This window comes from Crocodylus porosus, unplaced genomic scaffold (genome assembly GCF_001723895.1).
Source record: "Crocodylus porosus isolate Cpor-Errol unplaced genomic scaffold, CroPor_comp1, whole genome shotgun sequence".
Classification (NCBI taxonomy): Eukaryota; Metazoa; Chordata; order Crocodylia; family Crocodylidae; genus Crocodylus; species Crocodylus porosus.
Window position 1 is genome coordinate 180346771 of NW_017728906.1, and position 19800 is coordinate 180366570.

The 19800-nt window shown below is 43.1% G+C and overlaps 1 protein-coding gene across 1 annotated transcript in view; it reads left to right on the top strand.

Moving 5' to 3' along the window:
- Window positions 1–19800, top strand: part of PGR (progesterone receptor) — a 100662-nt gene that overhangs the window by 62200 nt on the left and 18662 nt on the right. Inside the window, exons 4-5 of the mRNA XM_019530283.1 lie at window positions 2280–2582; window positions 16299–16443. Coding sequence (XP_019385828.1) covers window positions 2280–2582; window positions 16299–16443 — 448 coding nt within the window. The remainder of the gene's footprint in view (window positions 1–2279; window positions 2583–16298; window positions 16444–19800) is intronic.

The following is a 19800-nucleotide window of genomic DNA, read 5'->3' on the forward strand; positions in this document are numbered from 1 at the left end:
ATCAGGTTCTCATCCGCCCATTTGCTGAGCCTGTCCAGGTCAGCCTGGATCACCCGCCTGTCTTCTGGTGTGGATGCTTTGCCCCAAAGTTTGGTATCATTGGCGAACTTGGCCAGTCCGCTTCTGACTCCAATGTCCACATCATCCAATTTCCACTGGTCCCTTTAGCCTCTCTTCATAGGGCCTGACCTGCTGCCCTTGACCATGGGAGTGGCCCTTCTCTGGACCCTCTCAATGCTAGCCACATCCCTCTTAAAGTGAGGTGCTCAGAACTGAACACAGTACTCCAACTGCAGCCTGACCAATGCCACATAGAGGGGAAGGATCACCTCCCTTGACCTGCTTGTGATGCATCTGTTGATGCATGACAAGGTGTGGTTAGCCTTACTGACTGCTTTCTCGCATTGGCGGCTCATGTTCATCCTGGAGTCATTGTTGACTCCAAGATCCCTTTCTGCCACTGTTTTGACAAGAATGGTGTTCCCTAGCCTATAGGTGTGTTGCTGGTTTAGGGCTGGTTTCCTGAAGCTCCTGGATCCTGGTGGGACCAAATGAAAGTTCACCACCAGAATTGAAATCAAAGCTATGAAAGGGGCATGCATTCCCAACCTCATTAGTTCCACTATTCCCCCCAGCTTGTTGAACTTGCAAAACCTTCCCCATGCCTGAAGTGATATCTGGGGTCTTACAGCCCCAAATATCACCTTGTTATTTTTTTTTTAATTAGAAATTGGAAGATGCGTTTTATGCATGCATGCATTCATTGGCAAAGGGTTTGGATGTTGTTAGAACAGTGATATGTTCAAAAATAGCGACCAGCACATGGTATATGCATTTCCATGCAGCATTCTTATACATGAATTAGTCTGTATATGTTGTATTTATGACTAAGTACAGACAGTCAAAAAGGACAAGGCTGGATCGAGTCAATCTTCACAGGTTACTCTAAACTGCATGGATTAAATTGGTAAGCTAGTAACAGACATTTACTTCCGATTCTAGAAATGCAGTTCCATATTTGCAGTGCGCCAGGTCTGAAGTCAGGAGGTGCTAGAGCATGCCTCCCTGCTTAGCTGTAGCAGACGGTGTGGGCAGGACTAGTCCCCTAGCCTGTGGGGGAGAGTTTGCAGAGGGGGTGCAAAGCATTCCAGGATGCTGTGAATTAACTTGAATCTGGAGGGGATCTGGGACACAAGTTCAATAAACCAATTTAACATAACTCAGTTAAGTCTGATATGACGTCCATCCAGGTTTATCTTACTAGTTTCGGCCACTTTGAAAGCAGCACTGAACTTCTGTTGTGTTACATATTTAAACTGGTTTTTGATTCTGTATACAGGTTTATGCGTAATTTCTGTCCCTAGCCTATATGTTGGTTAGGTTGGCTCTACTTAAAGTGAACTATACAGTATGCCTCCAGAATGTTTGCACACTAGAAATCTGAAGAGCTACTATCTAAAGTACTGTACATATGTTTACTCTAACATTTTTCCTGGCTTGACATCTAGATGTAATACTTATACTTACTTTTTAAGGGCAGTTCTACAATGTTTCTTTAGTTAATGTTCTTCAGTTTACATTACTTGGAGTTGTATACCACCAGATAGGCAAAGAGGCAGTTTTTGAGGAAAGGTCATTTACTGATAAGTTTTTTGAGGATATTGCCTCTGGTATCCTCAACACTTGTACATTTCCCCCTAACCCACAGTTTTTCATTTTCATTCTGTTTCTGGATTTCCCAGGGGGAATTCTGGCAATTTAGGCTATAATGGAATTTAGCCAAGAGAGAGAATTGCTATCTATGTGTGTGGAAGTGGGGAGCAAGAAGCTTCTATCTATATCAAGAAATAAATTTTCTGAGGGCAGAAGAAAGCAATGGATCAGTATCATTAACTTACATTCAGCAGAAATTGAATTGCAGAGCCAGTTGACTTGGCAGTAAACATAGGATAGTGGGAACTGAACCAGAAATACTTTAGCAGGTTGCAGTAACCTTGGCCACGATGACAAGCATAATGGAAGGGTGCCATAAAATGTCCTAATGTATTCTGTTTTGTTTCTTTCTGTTTCTCCCTCAAAGGAAAAAATAACTTGAAAAGGTTACTACAGATCTTTTAACTTACATAACTTAGTTTTAAACGAAAACAAAATAAAAGAAAAATCCAAGAGACGGGGCTGCAATTTCCACATAGAGATTAAAAGTGTAATCTAGCACTACTAGAAGGTGTATGTGCTTTGTGCTAGGTTTTTAAATATTCTATTCTTTTTTTTTTTTTCAGGTCGAAAGTTTAAAAAGTTTAACAAAGTCAAAGTTGTGAGGACACTAGATGTTGCACTACAGCAGTCTTCAGGCCTTCCAGAAGAAAGCCAAGCTCTAGCCCAGAGGCTATCCTTTTCTCCCAATCATGATATACAGTTTGTTCCCCCATTGATAAGTGTCCTACAGGGCATTGAGCCGGAAGTTGTCTATGCAGGTTATGACAACACGAAACCTGAAACACCAAGTTCTTTACTGACCAGTCTAAATCAGCTATGTGAGAGGCAACTCCTTTCTGTAGTCAAGTGGTCTAAATCACTACCAGGTAACAATATATTTTATATATACTTTTAATCTTAGGGAAACAAATATATATCATAGGGTAATTGTCAAAAAAATATTGTCTGTGGACTAAAATAAGACTAGGCACATCTACGTAAGACGTTTACTGCAGTTGCCTAATTAGCTCTGCAGTAAACACCTCAGTGTCTGCACATGAAGCACTGTTAGGATTGAGTAAACTGACTAACTCTGCCATAGGTTAGTACTTGTAAACACAAGCACTATCCTGCAGTGGAGATTTTTACTTCACAGCAGTGTATGTGTAGATGCTGATGGGGCTGGCTGGGGCATGAGGGTGCTGCAGTGTTGGGGCTGCCTGCTGGCTAGTTTTATGAACACCTTTGTGCTCCAGCCAGCCCATTTGCACCACATTGAGCCGGGTTGGAGCAGCCCCAGGGTGGCAGGCTGACTCCCCTAGAACCCGTGCCAGCCAGAAACATTCCAACCTGGCTCAACGGTGCGGCCCCAAACGCACATTCAAACATGCTGTCCAGGAGCAATAAACTGTGGCATTATATGCACAATTTATTGCTGTGCATTAATTGCATGTGTATATGTGCCCACAGAAATGTAGGACTTACAGTATAATAATACAATTCTTAAATACAGGAATCAAATATACGATATTTAAAGAATAAACTTGTAAAAGGATAACATTTTCATTTGAAATTTGTGCCATCTTTTTGAGGTTGCTAGCATGGCCACGCTACAATGTTTTAGAATTCATTTACTAGGTCTAAAACAGATTGAATGCTATGCTTCCAGAATGCATATGGCAGTCTTTGGAGCTTCTTCACCTGTTTATCTTATTTCCTTCTAAATCTTGAATATATCTGTTGATGAGATTTGGTATCTACACAGCTGTGGTTGAGAGGTCAACATGAAGATAAACATGCTTGTAAATTTCAGACTGAACTTGAGTTCTAAAGTCATAGTGAAGAAGGGCTGGAAGGGACCTCTAGAGGTCATCTAGTCCAACCTCCTGCCTGAGGCAGGTTCATCCCTATCCAAATCATCCCGTATACCCATAATCTAAACTCTGCATAAGACTACCTTCAGCATTGACACAACATAGACATAACACCGTAACCTGCCACAGGTAAGGCAGTGGAACCACAGCAGCCAATGTCCTGCTTCTATAAAAGGTTGTCAATACATGCTCCAAAGGTCTTGGTAGCGGGTCATACCACCCACTACATAGGAAAGCAAAGACTCCCACGGTCCATACCAGTCTAACCATGGGGTAAAACTACTTCAGCACTCCAAATATGGTGATGTGGAGGGACAAGAACCTCTAGCCAGGAACCTCATACTTTGCTCGTAGCAGAGAATGGGCACACCCCAGTTGAAGTCCCCAGTCTTAGCTTATACCCAGTACCCAATGCTTCTGAGGAGGCTTACAAACACCCTGAAACACATAGCAGAAAAGAAGAGGTGCAGGGCCTGGGCAGGAGCAACCAGCAAAGCGCAGTAGTATGGGAAATACTCATGGCAGAAAATAAGCATATCTATGCCTAGATCATCCCCAACCAGTGGCTGTCCAAACTCTTCTCCAACACCCCCAGTGATGGAGAGTCCACAACTTCCCTAGGCAGTCTATTCCACTGCTTCACTGTTCTATCAGCATAGAAGTTTTTCTGGATATCCAATCTAAATGTATTTTGCTATAACTTCCAGCCACTCGTCTGCATCCTCCACTCTATAGTAAGAGAAGAACAGTGCTTTCCCTCTTCTCTTGGCAGCCCTTCAAGTATTTGAAGACTGTTATCATGTCCCCTCTGAAGTGAGTTTTCCACAAGCTGAACATGCCTAGCTCCTTCAGCCTCTCCTCATCTAATTTGCCTTCTACGCCCTTGATCATCTTTGATTCCCACCTCTAGACCCTCTCTAACTTCTCCACATCCAGACAGGTGTCACCTGTTCTATATTTGTGTTTTTCATTATCCTCTTGAACTTTAGCACTTTGCATTTGTCCACCTTGAACTTCATCCTGTTAGCTCTAGTCCAACTTTTCTATCTGTTGAGCTCCTTCTAAATCACTCTGCATTCTTTAAAATGTACACAGTCCTTTCCAGTTTTGTGTCATCTGTAAACTTGCTCAAGAAGCTTTCTATACCAGCATCCAAATCATTAACAAACATGTTAAGCATTGGGCCCAGGACAGACCCCTGGTGCACTCCACTCAAAACTTCCATCCATCCTGATGTGGACCTGTTAATAATTACCCTTTGTTCATAGCTATTGAGGCAGATATCTATCCAGCTTCTAGCAATTTTATTTAACTCACATTTCTCCAATTTGTTTATAAGAAAGTCATGTGGGACCTTGTCTAAAGCCTTGCTGAATCTTTATTAGGCATCTGACTACAGATTAATTTTTTTGAGGCATTTTGCATTTGAAGCATTTTAGAAACTCCTTGTGCAGCTACATTGGTCTCTTGCCATTCTTCTTGTGCTTTTGTTGTGTCAGGACAATTTCTTGTTGGGCTTCCAATACTGTGCACCTTAGAAGCTTCCAGCCTTCCTGGACATCTTTATTTCCTGGACATCTTTATTTTCTGTCCTCCAATGACATCATGCCTATTAGCCCCTTGAGTCAGATGAAATCCACCTTTTTGAAATCTAGCATCTTAATTTTGCTGACCTCATGCTTTCCCTGTCTCAGGAGCTGGAATTCTCATGTATTGTGATCATTTCCTCCCAAGTTAACCACATTCTCAACTAGTTCTTCCCTGTTGGTGAGGGCAAGTTCCAAGATAGATGATAAATAGATTAGTTGACTCACTGATTTTTCACCATTCTTCCCTTTCTTTATTTTAAACAAATATGTAGATCACCTGAAATCTTTTATATACTTTTCATCAGTTGCATATCTGGGATTTAAATATTTATTGTGGTAAAACAAAAGTGAGTTTCTGTCTGTGGAACTGGTTCCATGTACACAAAAATGCCAGTTTTTAAAAAAAGTATTTTAATGTATGATTGAACTATTGAATTATAAGCAGGGTTGGGTACACAGGGGATTCAGTGGTGCAGTTATCCACCACCCTCACATTAACAGTATGGATCACCTGTCAATGGATCTAGTTTCTGACAGCCATAGACACCTGGATCCTCTGCAGAGTCCAAGGTGCCCCAGGCTGGCTAGGGATATCTGGGAGGCCAAATAGAAGGTGAGAAAGTGGAGAACTGCCCACCACTGCTGCTGTCCCTAGCAGACCATGGGTGGGGAATGCCCCAGGACTGCTCCCACCCCAATACAGCTGAAGGCTGTTAGGAGCAGCTGCATGGGGTCCTGGGCTTGTTGGCAGTGGGTGGGTCCCTGCTTCTAGTCCCCTCTGTCAGGTTTCTACCACCAACCAGGGGGCTCCAGCTATGGAAAATGACTATGCAGGATGCCAGTCTAGGATGGAGATGACAGTGGCAGAAAATGGTCCACCCTTCAATTGCCTGTACTTGGCCAATGAGGGTCTGGGAGCAAGGCCAGGAGCTAGAAGGAGAAACCTGTCTGCTACCATTGCTGTTGTGGGTGAGCCTGGCACCTTGTGGAGCGGCTCACTTCAGGCCCCATTTGGTGTTAGACAGGAGCAGCCCTGGGGCTTCCTTGTCCCTGGGTCAACCCACAGCAGTAGCACCAGTGGGCAGGACCCTCCCTTCCTACACCCATGGGAAACTCCTGCAGGAGAGAAGGGGTGGGGATTGAGAATGGAGGTGGTGCCCAAAACAGAGTTCGGGACAGGGGAATTGTACCTGCTTTGAGGCCTCACAAAAAATCTCTAGCAGCTACTGCTGCATTGTGGTATGCCCATGGGGGGGAAGAGGGAAGGGTGGGGAGTACAGACACTCCTGCAGCACCAGTCACATCCACCTGCTCAAAATCCTGGATCCACCCATGATTATAACCAACTTCAAATCGAATGTCCCCCTCACCCAGTTTTTCCTACACACCCCAAAATATACCATTTTAAAAACATCTAAAGTATAAGCAACTCTGCTGGTCTTATAAACACATGTCATTTAAGCCTTGGTTCAAGACATTTCCTTGAATTCCCAAGTTTTCTGTTGGCTCCAGAGGACTTTGGATGAGCCCCATAGAGAATAATTTTTCAGCCTTAAATAACATGTGTATGAAAAATACTTTAAACCAGCAATTTTCTTAGTTGTTATAGATTTGCAACCTTAATGATTATAAGCAAATTAGGGATGTGCTTACTGTGAGTTTAATAAAGAACAGATGTCAAGAAAAATGTTTATATAATTGCACTTAATATCTATTTTAACTTATACATTAGAATGATAAAAGAAGTTGTTTTCTGTTTGGGAAGAGCAGGTGATGAAGGAAGAGTAGCACTGTTAGTGGAACACAGGGGGACTAAGATAGAAGAACCTGTCAGAGCTGTCATAGTGGTTCTTATCTCATAATTTTTTGTAAGGATTCAAAAATGGTTGGAACCTAGAATGTGTACTATCTTGTTCAGGTAAGTCAAGTCTACATGTAAGCCTGCCCAGTATTTTCATTGTAAATTTTAGGAAAAGCATTTTTTCCCCCAAATACAATTCAGTAATTAAAAAAAAATCCATAAACTGTTATCATCCTTACATAATATCACAGCAAGTTAAGGAAGTATGGGTTGGATGAGTGGACTATAAGGTGATAGAAAGCTGGCAGGATTGTTGGGCTCAACAGTTAGTGATCAATGACTCAATGTCTAGTGAGCAGCTGATATTGAGCTGGGTGCTGGTGTTGTTCAATATGCTCATTAACAATCTGGAAGATGGAATGGAGTGTACCCTCAGCAAGTTTGTGGATGACACCAAGCTGGGGGGTGTAGTAGACATGCTGGCGGGTAGGGCTAGGATTCAGAGTGACCTAGACAAATTGGAGGATTGGGCCAAAAGCAATCTCATGAAGTTCAGCAAGGACAAATGCAGAGTCCTGCACTTAGGACTGAAGAATCCCATGTACTGCTACAAGCTTAGACCAACTGGCTAAGCAGCATAGGTCCTGGGGGTTACAGTGGACAATAAGCTAAATATGAGTCAACAGTGTGCCCATGTTGGCAAGAAGAGTAACAGCATACTGGGCTGCATTAGTAGGAGCATTGCCAACAGACTGAGGGAAGTTATTATTTCCCTCTATTCTGCACTGGTCAGGCCACACCTGGAGTACTATGTCCAGTTTTGGGCCCCCCGTCACACAAAGGACCTGGACAAATTGGAGAGAGTCCAGCTGAGGACAATGAAAATGGTTAGGGGGCCGTGGGGCACATAACTTCCAAGGAAAGGCTGAGGGAACTGGACTTATTTAGTCTGCAGAAGACTGGGTTTATTTAGTCTCAGGTGTGATTTGATAGCAGCCTTCAACTACCTGGAAAGTGGTTGCAAAGAGGATGGAACTGGGCTTTTCTCAGTGGTGGCAGATGACAGCACAAGGAGCAATGGTCTCAAGTTGCAGTAATTTGAAGTTTAGGTTGGGTATTAGGAAAAAACTTTCTCCCTAGGAGGATGGTGAAGCACTGAAACAGGTTACTTAGAGAGGTAGTGGAATGTCCATCCATGGAGGTTTTTAAGGACCGGCTTGAAAAAGTCTTGGCTGGAATGATGTAGTTGGGGATGGTCTTGCTTTGAGCAGGGGGTTGGACTAGATGATCTTCTGAGGTCCCTTCCAACCCTTCTTTTCTATGATTCTTTGGTTCTAGATGATTCTATGAATGGAATCAAACAAGGAAAGAACACAAGCCCAAGGTGTGCTAATGTACTAAAATAAAAACTACATTGAAAATATACGGTTTTTATTCCTATAATTACTAGATGTTACCTACTTACCAAATTGACATGGTTAAAAACCTAGCTCTAAATGACAGAATATAAAATTACCAAATTTGCATGAGAAAAGCATGAATAAAGCATTGTAATTGAAAGTATACAAAAATATATATAGTACAGTGGCTTACCTTAATAAGGAAGCATTTATGGGTTTTGTGATATTGTCCATATTGTTAATATTGGAAGGTGGGGAAGGGGGGAAGGAGGCGTTGTTATTGCTAAACTGTAATATTAAGATAAACTGCCACCGGTATAAGTTACCAGTATGGTAACTGATTCCTTTTTAACATAAATTCCTTATAGAGGAGCTCAAAATGTGAAGCTGCTAAAAGAGCATAATTGGTACATGGGGCAGTAAGCAACTGTAATACTGACATATACTTCCCATAGTTCTCTTTAGCATTTCAAAGATCACTATGCCTTTTATTACAATTAAGTGATGCAGAATTCACACTGTGAACCACTTTTGTCCATCAGCACTGCTTTAGGGGAGCTGATAATTGTTATGTAGCTAAAGATTGTAGGCCAGTTTCACTGGCAACATAACTCCTAGTGTAAGTTAAGCTTAGTGTAAATTCTGAGATTCTGTGGTGATAGGCATTGTAGATGTTTCTGTATAGTAATCTGTAATCAGTGTAACTTGAATAGATTTGGCATTTACAAAATATGCAGAGAAAATGTGACTTATATTTGATGTATTCTGTTTGGAACTTCAGTTCTGGTGTCAGAACCATTAGCAGAAATGCAGTATACGTTAAAGTGCAGGAGGGTGTGAAGATGAGGAAGAGGTTGTTAATTTGTATCCTCCTTCTATTTTTCCTTTTAAACCTCTACTCCAAATGTATGAATCTCACTATGAGCATCTAATTTGATGCTCACTGGGCATGTCTACACAAGATGTTTACTCAAAATTAGAACAACTTGGTGCGCAATGGGCATGTCTACATGTGAGGAAGACTGTGCAGTTGTTATTGTACAGTTGTTTAGTACTTCCTTAAGTGGCCTTACTGTGCAGTCCTGTCATGGTATGGATGTTTTTAGCTGCTACTGCTCAGTAACAACAAACAAGCTGCTGTGCAGTAGCATCGCCATCCTGGTTCATGCCCGGTAATGTTATGTCACCATAGCAATGAGCTATGTGCAGTAGGTCATTGCTACGGCAGCGTAGCATTTCATGTAGGTGCACCCAGTAAGCGTCATTTTCCATGTGTGCAGACACTTATTGTATAGTAATTTGCTCTAATTGTGAGTAAATTTGATAGCTGTAAATACAAGTAGTAAATTTACTCAGGAGGAATTATTGCACAGTATAGCATGTGTAGATGGCAGACCAGGAACAAATGTACTCCCAGTCAGCCACGGGTGAGATATTTTTCTCTGCCCTTGGGAGCTGTCTGCGGTCAGGATGGGCTCCACCACCTGAGTCCTGGGGGGGTTCAATGTCTCCCTGCCCCAGCAGCAGAGAGCTCCCAGCCCACAGTCACCAATCATGGAACTGGGGCTGGGAGCTCCCTGCTGCCAGGGCAGGGGGACATTGTCCCTACTTGGGCTCTGGTGGCAGAGCCCACCCCAGCAGCAGGAAAAAATCTCCCAGCCCTCACCAACAGACAGCTGTCTCATGGCCTGGTGATACCTTCCAGCTGGAACCCAGAGAGAGGCTAGAGCTCCCTCTGGCTGTTGCAGGGGTTTGGTGCAGGGCCAGCAGGAGGTAGGGAGCAGACTACTACCATGAGCAGCAAAATCTGCTCCTGCATCCCCACATATGTATACTCCTGCTTAGGATCTCTAGAGTTAATCCACCCAGAGCATTTGCACATGTAGACATGCCCACTGTGTATACAGAATGTGTGTCAAGGTCAAAGGTCTGCTATAGCCTTTTGAACCATAGGGCTTGTCTAGTTAATTTACAACATTTTCTATAGCTAAGAGCACAAAAGAGAATGATGTGACTAGCACCAGAACTAGCCATCCTGGACTTCCGCTGAATCCAGTAGTAGGAGTTTTAGGCACAATTCTGGAGCAGGGGTCAGACTCACATTTCTGGAGCCATAGCAAGACACCTTAACCCCTCTTCCAGGAATAGATTTGCGAGCTTGTGGGTGCAGCAGTACAGTTGCTTTCCCCCTTTCATTCCTGTTCCACGCAAACTTTAAAACCAACTGCCTGGGAGGGCAGCTGCATTACTATTCTATGCAGGCTGTTGGAGCAAACTGACTTCATGGCTCATTACCATCTCCCTGATTTCTGTTAATATCTGTACTCCACAGGTGTTAACAACCTTCTCTCCTTTTTAAGTGGTCCTGATGCTCCACTATTAAAGATTCTTTTCTTCTGTAATTTTTCTGTCTGTTAGCCTTTCCTGGTAATGTCTTTTTTATTGCACAGCCCTGCAGACTGGTTTTAGTTCTAATAGTAACCTGGGTATTAAAGTGACTGACAATGAAGTACTGGAGGTACTGTAAAGATGCTCAAGAAGCCCTAGTTTTGTTTTATAAATCTGAATAAGGAAGGTACATTTAACTATAATGACTACAGGAGTAATGGCACAACAAATGTTGACTATTTTGACTATTTTTTGCCTAGTGTGCTGTGTTTTTTTTTTTAAACTTACGTTTCCTTGAGTACAATATGATCCTTATTGAAATATGCCCCCCACTAATTAGAGTCTACACAAAGGACAGAAAATGTATATTTATTATAATTTACCATGGAATGTAAATATTGGGGCATCATCTTAAATTCCCTCCCCAACTACTGCAGGTGGTGGAGAGAGAGGTGATGAGGGGGGTAGTAATGGGACATATGGTGAGAAACAGACAGTGAAGGGGGCAATAGGGAGGGCATGTGGTAGGGCAGGCAGGGGGGCAGTAATGGTGAAAGCATTGGGGCAGTCAGAGAGAGTGGCAGGCAGCTTGCCTACTTCTGTCTGTACGCTCCACTTCCCCCCATTTTGCCTGCTCACCCCAGCCTCAGGTCGCCCTGTTCCCCTTTCTCCCATCTTCACTCCCAAAGTCTCTCCTCAGCTACCTACCCATCAATCCCACCGCCCCTACCCTTACTTACCTTACACTTACACTTACCTTTGCTGCACAATGGGAATATCCGTCCCTGCTGCAGCCTGCAGCATTGGAGCATGGTTACAACCCAGTCCCATAGCAACTACTGTGGGTACTGCTGTTATGGGGCTGAGCTGGAACCATGTTCTGTGCCCCAGCTGCAGCAGGGATGGAGCCTGCTGGCCAGGAACAAAGGTAAGGAGTTCAGCAGATGGGGAAAGAGAAGGAGAAGCAATGTTGGGGGAAGGGGAGAGACTGAGGGCTGCAGGGGAGGATTGGCAGGGCATGCAGAGACAGTGTGGGAGCAGGTGTTAGTCATGGGTCCAACTCCAGCCCCAACCCTGAGTTGGGACTGAAGCTGCAGCAGCTGCCTGCCTCCCCAATATCTTGTGCTCAGTTATAAGACACTTGGTAAATGGTGGGGGGATGGGACAGGACAGTATGGGATGGAACTGTGTCTTCTAATCCAGTAAATACAGCAATATATAATGTAGCAAAATAGTGCACATTTCAGTAGTTGTACTGGTTTTTGCTTTGATCTTAAACTAAATAACATAGCAGTAAACATCTACCATATTAGCAAAACTTTCAGTTTCTTTCCAACTGGAGAAAAATGTGTGTGGTGTTATATGTGAGGATGCGCCACACCATCTGCACCCTTGTTTTTCAGAATCCTAGATCCACCCATACACTCTGCCATTTTGCCTCAGATATTAATGTATCATCAGCCATTTATATATTTATCATGCTCCTAGTTCTGATCAGTATATTTAACCATTTATTCAGTTGTTGCTGAATTTTGGTTTAGAAACTTTAACTAGGCATTCACATACTCCAGGATCAAACTGGTTTAATATACCTTGAAGGCAGGGAGGTTTATAAACAGTATTACTGAAGACACTTTAGGGCTGGGCATTACTTAGGAAGCCAAATGTATTCATTAGCAATGGCATAACTTTGATTTTTTTGTGCAAACAAAACAGATATCATTCTCTTTGGTGCTCTCAAACCACAATGTATAAGAATCTAGACAGAAAGAAAGATTTTACCTACTAGAAGACTAGTAAAGGCTGTCTGAAAGTGCCATAAGAAAGTTGTTCTGAGATTAAATTACAATCCAGTCATTGCAACAGATTGAAACAAAAACTACTACAAGAATTAAAATTAATTATTAATGTTTCTGAAAAGGAATCTTGCCTCATTTTGCATTTTAAAATAACAGAAACTATTCTTAAAATCATTATAAATATATTTTAAAAAGAAAATGACTTTAGGTTTGATTATCTGACCAAAATAATGTAGATTTAAATCTGAAGGGCTGTCAATATTGATAGTTAAATTAGCGATTAATTATTAATACTTAAAATACCCAATCTCCTATCTCAGATAGCTTCATCTTAGTAAATAATGTCATATGTCAAGGAGAAAGTATTGATTTTAAATTGTTGAAGGCTGAGGTCAAAAGGAGCAAATGCCTTCCATTTATTTGATGGGACAAGGATATTTGCAATTGGATGTTTATTATAATTGCTTCTTTTATGTAAATATTGAAGAGGTTAAAATTGGCTATGTTGATGAATATTGTTAACTCTCATATATTTGTTAAAAGCAATTAAAATACCATTATTGATTCCTAAAGTAAGTACCTAGTCATAGTCTTTAATTTTTTTTGTTCTATTTGGTCCTTTCAGGGGTAAACCCAAGAAAGAGAATAAAAATTTGGGGAAGGTTAGCTACCCAAGCCAAGTAGCTAGTGATAGTTCAAAGGATTACAAGCCAAATATTTTATATGCATAGGTCTCATCTAACTTGCACCATGAGTGCCTAAATGCAAAATTGTAAACTTTAAAATCTTTTAGGCGCCTACCACTTAACCCTTGAGATACCTAATGTCTGTGTGTGTCTAATATTAAACATTAAAATACACTAATTGATTCAACTTCTGCTTTAGAGTTTGCCCAGAAACTGCTCAGTCTTAATTATGTGAAGTGTACTGATGCTTAATGTAATCTGTATGCCCTATCAAGATTTACAAACTATTCCTGTACTTGGCTCATCTGAAGTGCTTGATCCAATAGTTATTCTCAGAAGAAGCCTAACAGATCAGCCTACAAATAAAACAGCCTGAGGTGATGCATCTCTTTCTTTCTAGTAACTCAGCAGTTAAATCACTTACTCAAGATGTGGGAGACCTAGCTGTAATTTTTTTCTCTACCAAAGGGAATTTAAACTCATACCTTCCACCTCATAGGAAATTATCCTAACTAGCAGCTGTAAGTAGAATGACCATAAGGAGGTTTGGGGCAACAAGGACTTTCATCCCTGATATTCAGGACACAACACCCACCCCCCACTCTCACAAGCTGTCAGGGAGCCGGGCTGCCTTCTGGGCAGGCAGCCATGCCTGCCTGTTGCTTGCATGCTAGGCAGCACCCATGGGCAACTGGTGCCTTTTGAGTTAATGGAGGCACATGCTCCCCCTGACACCAGTCAGTGACTGAGGGGGGCCCCTGGTGGCCAATTCCACTGATCGGGAGGGTGTCCCCCTGCGGCCAAATTGCAGTGACCGAGGGGGCAGGGGGTCCCCTGTGGCCGATCGCATTCATGGTTGTTGGCGGCCCCACTCCCCGGTGCTTGCAGGGGGGTATTGGCATTCCTGCCTTCCCCCCTGCCTGCCAGCTAAACAGGGAGCACGGCCTGAAAGACAGTGCACCGGCACTCTCAGGGCATGCACCTGCTATGCATCCTCACTGGTCACAGCACTCTGACTCCCTGCCCTGCATCCCTGCATTTCTGGGACACCCACTATAAGTGTTCTCAGTCAGCTGGGATCAGCCTCTTAAATCTGGGACTGTCCCAGCTAAACCAGAACTTATGGTCACTCTGGCTAGGGACAGACATTCAAAAAGCCCGAGCCTAAATTGATTTAATCTTTGCAGGTTAGTCTAACCTGCAGAGACTGAACCAATTTGCAAGTAAATAGACATTTACTTTTGATTCAGAAAATGCAGGCACGTGCCTGCAGTGGCTCAGGGTAGAATCTAGGGGCACTAGACCAGCCCTCCTTTCACTTACACATTCCTGAGCTGAGGGAGGGTGTGGCCAGGCCCTGGCAGGACACTATGATTAGGGAGGGGTTTGAACCTCCACCTTGGCCTGAACAGTCCCCAGCTGGGGTGTGCCTGAAGGGGGAGAGGGAAGCAGCCAGGCTTTTTCTTACTTGCTGCTCAATGGGTTGGAGTGTTGCCAGACCCTGGCCCATGGTTAGCACTTGGAGGCAAAGTGAGGGGGTGTTGGGAGGGAGGACTGCTTGTGTGGAGTGCATGCACCTGTTTATGATACTGAGCTTTTCAGTCTCCTTCTTCCTGCTTCTTCATACTGTCTGCAGCAAATTGATGGAACTCAGGTCCCATGCATTGCAAACCAGGTCATTTCTCACACCTCTCCCTGTCCCCTCTTGAACACTGACAGATTGCAGCCTTTGAAGCAAGCCAGCAGCCAGCAGAACATAAAGCTTGTCAGCCCATCAAGAAAACAAAAGCCTTTCTCTCATTAGTTCAAGCTCTTCATAAACAATTCCAAAGCATTTATAAGGAAGAACAGAGGAATGCTACCAACTGACCTGTTGATTAGCTCCAAAAAACTCCTAAGGGGACACTGTTTTGTCAGCCTTTAGTCCAGTGAAATTGGAGACATGCACATAGCCACCTCTCAGCTAGCATGGAGTTGTGTAGCCAAATGCTGGCTGGGGTCCATGCTGCTAGGGTTCCTGCTGTGGGAGAGGAGGGAATCCCTAATTGAGCAGCAAGCTGTGAGGTGAGGGGTGGGGCAAAGGGAAGCCAGGCAGATGCTGCTGTACCTCTAGTCTCCACCTCCTTCTCAGCCAGCCAGAGCTCCTGCTAAGGAGGAGAATGATAGGGCCCGCTCTGCTTTCTGGAACAGATAGCCCAGCTAAGCCCAGGGCTGAAAAGTATGCTGGGATGCTGGGGGACTCGGATTTAACTTAAACCAGTAAAGGGTCTGGGACAAAAATTCCATTAACTGGTATGACCCAAATCAATTAAGTCTGATACTACATTCAACTAAGTTTATCTTAAATCAGTTTCAGCCATCTTGTGCACTGAGCTTCTTTTCTGTTACAGGTTTAAACCAGTTTCTGATCACTTTAACTGGTTTATGTGCAACTTTTGTGTAACTTCGCAGCCTGGTGCTTACTGTGGATACTTCCACATGCCCTATAGGGAACCCAGGCACCTAACTCATAGCTGGAGATTCTGTGACAATGTGTGGGTACATAACAATTAGGCACTACAATGCTCAACATTTCAACACTGCATCCTTTGTAGTCTAAGTCCTAGTGACTTGTCCATAAAAACTTAGATAAACTGTTATTATTCTATATAGTTATCTGACATTTGAATGGACAATCGCCTGAAAAAAATTATAATGTTAACTGTATGGATATTTGCTGTATAATGGATTTTATCATGATGGGTCTTAAAGAAAATTTTAAAGCCTAATTGATTTAGCTAAGAGGACTTCAAATATTAAAGCCAAGTTTTGTTGTAGTCTGATTTTCGATGAGAGTTTAACCAGATTTTATTTACTGTTAGTACTTATTAGTACTATTTAATTCATGGACAAGCAATGAAAAGAACCAAGATAGATAAGTGCTAGTATATTACATATTTCAGTTTCTTTAAACTAATACATAGTTAGCCTTATTCAATATCTAGCACACACAAAAAATACAAATACAAATTGTACTTTGTGAAATATTTTCTGGAACATTCTTTTAACATTTCATTTGATTTTCAGGATTCCGGAATTTGCACATTGATGATCAGATAACCCTCATCCAGTACTCTTGGATGAGTCTAATGGTGTTTGCATTGGGATGGAGATCATATAAGCATGTCAGTGGTCAGATGTTATATTTTGCACCTGATTTGATCCTAAATGAGTAAGTTGGCACTTTCTGCTATTTACTAATATAAAGATGAAATACTCACCCTACAGAAGTCAATAAGAAAGTTATCTTAGTGGTGAGAGAATTTCACTCAACATTTTTATGGTGTTGTTGCATTATGTGCTGTTATGTTGTGTTCAAATTTAGATAAGAATCTGATCCTATCAAAGATCAATCACCTCAGGATTGTAAAAGGATCTTAAATATTCCATTAATCTGGCTATCTTCTGTAGACCCAGATGTAAAGAAATTTTGGTGGTGTTTTCTTTAGACAAGGGAAAAAGTTTAAAAAATAAATCTGTTGTTAAACCACCCCACCACCCCTCCCCACCAAAACATAATTCCCCCTAAATTAGTCTAAATGCAATTATCAGGGCACAAGAGTGAGAGGAGGGTTTTGTAATTGTTTGTTGGGTGGGGAAGAGAGGGATTAATAATTTGCTCATTAGAAATAGTTTCGGTGAGGTCATATTTGGTTTTGAAAATTTCATTTTTTGTGAGAAAAATATTTGCAAGTTCTCTCTGCTCCCAACCCAAAGAATCTCTCTCTCTCTCCCTCCCTCTCCCTCTCTATCACTCACACACAAAATGTTAAAGGTACCTAAAGTATACAGATTCATAAACTTTGGCCAATAAAGTTCAGTAGGAGCCTAAAGATCTTCTCCTGGGCATGTTCTAAATTTCTTATGTCATGACGGTTCTAACCAGTTAGGCTTCTAGCCCATGTCAAAGCATGGAACCCAGAAATTAAAATAAAAAGAATGTTGCTGCTGACTTATGAGAAAAGACTCTGGTGCCTAGCTTCAGTTGATGGCTGGGGGTGGGGAAGGATTGGGTTAAGGCACAACCATCTATTGAAGCATTTTATGTTAGTTTTCTTATGCGGCTTACAATGACAGGGGTTAGGTACCTAATTCCTCATGCAGTAAAGAGGAATCTGATATTGCTATGCTAGGGCTATGAATTCTACAAAGTGTCACAATACTTAGCACTGCAATTCTATGACTTCATGTGGATCAGGCCCAAGGACGCGGATCTTACTCTGCTGCCCCTTGTGCCCATGTGGAGTCCCCTTGAAATTAATAGGACTCCACAGAATCACTGGGCTCATGCATCAGGATCCCCAGCTAAAATCTTGGCCCCATTGAATTTCGGGTCAGAACTCTCAGTAGGGCTATAGTTTCAACCCCATGGATTAGCCACTGGGAATCGCAAACACAAGATTTGAAGAATGGATATAGTACATTGCTTTTTACTACATTAAAAGTTAGCCATGGTCTTCATCTGCATCAGTGTCTAAGTGGCATTTTGCAACCAAACTGTCACTTCCACTTTGTTCAACTAGAGTTACTAGTCCTAATGCTACTCTAATGGATGCACAGAGCAGCACCAGCCTTAGACTAGGAAATGAGCCAGGAGCTGTTAGTTTCTAGATTAATTCTAAAATTGCTTTTTAACAATCACTACTGGAATTTATTCTGTGTATATCTGCTAATACCAAAAAATACAGCCAAAACCATCATCATACTAATGCTTATAAAACATGGTCATCCGTACGTGATGCTTTAATACATGCATTCTTATTTCAAATATGAAAGATTAAAAATATAATTTAAAATAGAGATGAAAGGAATCAATATCCTAACATAGCAAAATATCTAAAATTATACATTTAACTAATTTAAAGGTGAGTGCAGTGTTTCAGATTTTGAACACACCTGAAGGAGTTTTTCATTTAAATTAAAATTAAAGTATTTAATATATTGAGTTGTTTATCATAGAAAAGACTATGTTGTTAAGAGTGCATTTAGCTAGGATGGAATTATTTGGGGTGAAATCCTATCTGCTTTTAAGTCAATAGCAAGCCTCACTGATGGCATCAGAGCCATAATTTACTTCATATTTAGTAATCTAATGTTTTTTAAATAAGGTGATGCTTTGTAAAATTAGCTTGTGCTATTGAAAAATTAAATTAATAGACTAACAATATTGTTCATTTTAATGCAGGTATCGGCAGGGTACCTTCACTGAATTTTTGTAAACTGGTGCATGCAAAAATATGTACTGTATTTTCTCACATTCATACACTCTGGAATGTAATACCCACCTTTTTATTGGAAGAGGGAATGAAGAAAAAATGTTTTTCTAGCATTGCAGTTGCATAGAACAGGGGCAGAGCTGAATTTACAGCCGATTCACTCTCCCTTTCTTACTTGAGAGGCACGTGGGTGAAAGCCCGCTGCGCCCCCAATCCCCTGAAGCCCTGCAGAGCCCCCCACCTACCCCCAACATAGCCAGAGGCAAGCATGGCCCGTAGTGGGAGGGGGGTAAACCCTCACTGAGTGGGAGGATGTGGCTGAGTGGAGCTGGGCTGGGTCAAGCCCCACCCAGGCCCCTACTTGGCCCAGCCCCCCAGGGAGAGAGAAAGGTAGGAGGGGATACTCATCAGTCCCCCTCCAGTAGGGCAGGGCCCCCCATATCCTGGGCAGGGACCCCCCTTGCCCAAGAGCAGGTTTCCCCAGTGGTGGGCCCACTGCATATGTGTGCAGTTTAAAAGGGCCTGCTAACAGCAAAAAAAGCCCCAGTTAGGCTCCGGAGTGGCGAGAGACACGCGGGTGAAAGCCTGCCATGTTCCTGCTCCTCCAAAGCCCCCAGAGACCACCCAGCAGCTGCGGAGCCCCCCGCCGACCCCCAGCACAGGCAGAGGCAAGTGGGGCCTGTGGTAGGAGGGAGTTAACCCCTCACTGAATGGGAGGAGGCGGCTGAGTGGAGCCGGGACGGGTCAAGCCCCACCCAGGCCCCTACTTTGCCCAGCCCCCCAGGGAGCCATGCGACCGGAGCCGTGTGAACAGGCTGCACAAACAGACATGCTTGCTTGCCAGCGCATGAGTTAGCGTGGAGTTGGTGCAGGAGAGCGCATGGGAAGGCTCGAGACCCTGCCTGCAAACACCCCAGGGTAGACAGTCCCAGCCGTAGCCAGCCTACCAGAGGCATGACACGGATAGGTACGCGCCACACCCCGAGGGTGCCCTCAGGTTCTGCAGCACCCCCCTTCTGGCACCTCAGAGACAGCCACCCACATGAATCCCATGGTTCTGGGCTCCACACAGATGGAGCCTCTGGCTCTCGGCTGCGGGGGGCCGCCTGTCCCTTTTTCAGGGTCTTGCGGCTAGGAGCATGGTCACCTCCCTGTGTGGGGTCTGGACCCTTTTGGGGTCTCTGGCACGCCAGCCGGAGCAGCTCCAGACCACAGTCCAGAGGGGTAGCAGTGGATATAATCTTCCTGGACTTCCGGAAGGCTTTTGACACTGTCTCTCACCCTGTTCTCATTAAGAAACTGGGGGGCTGTGG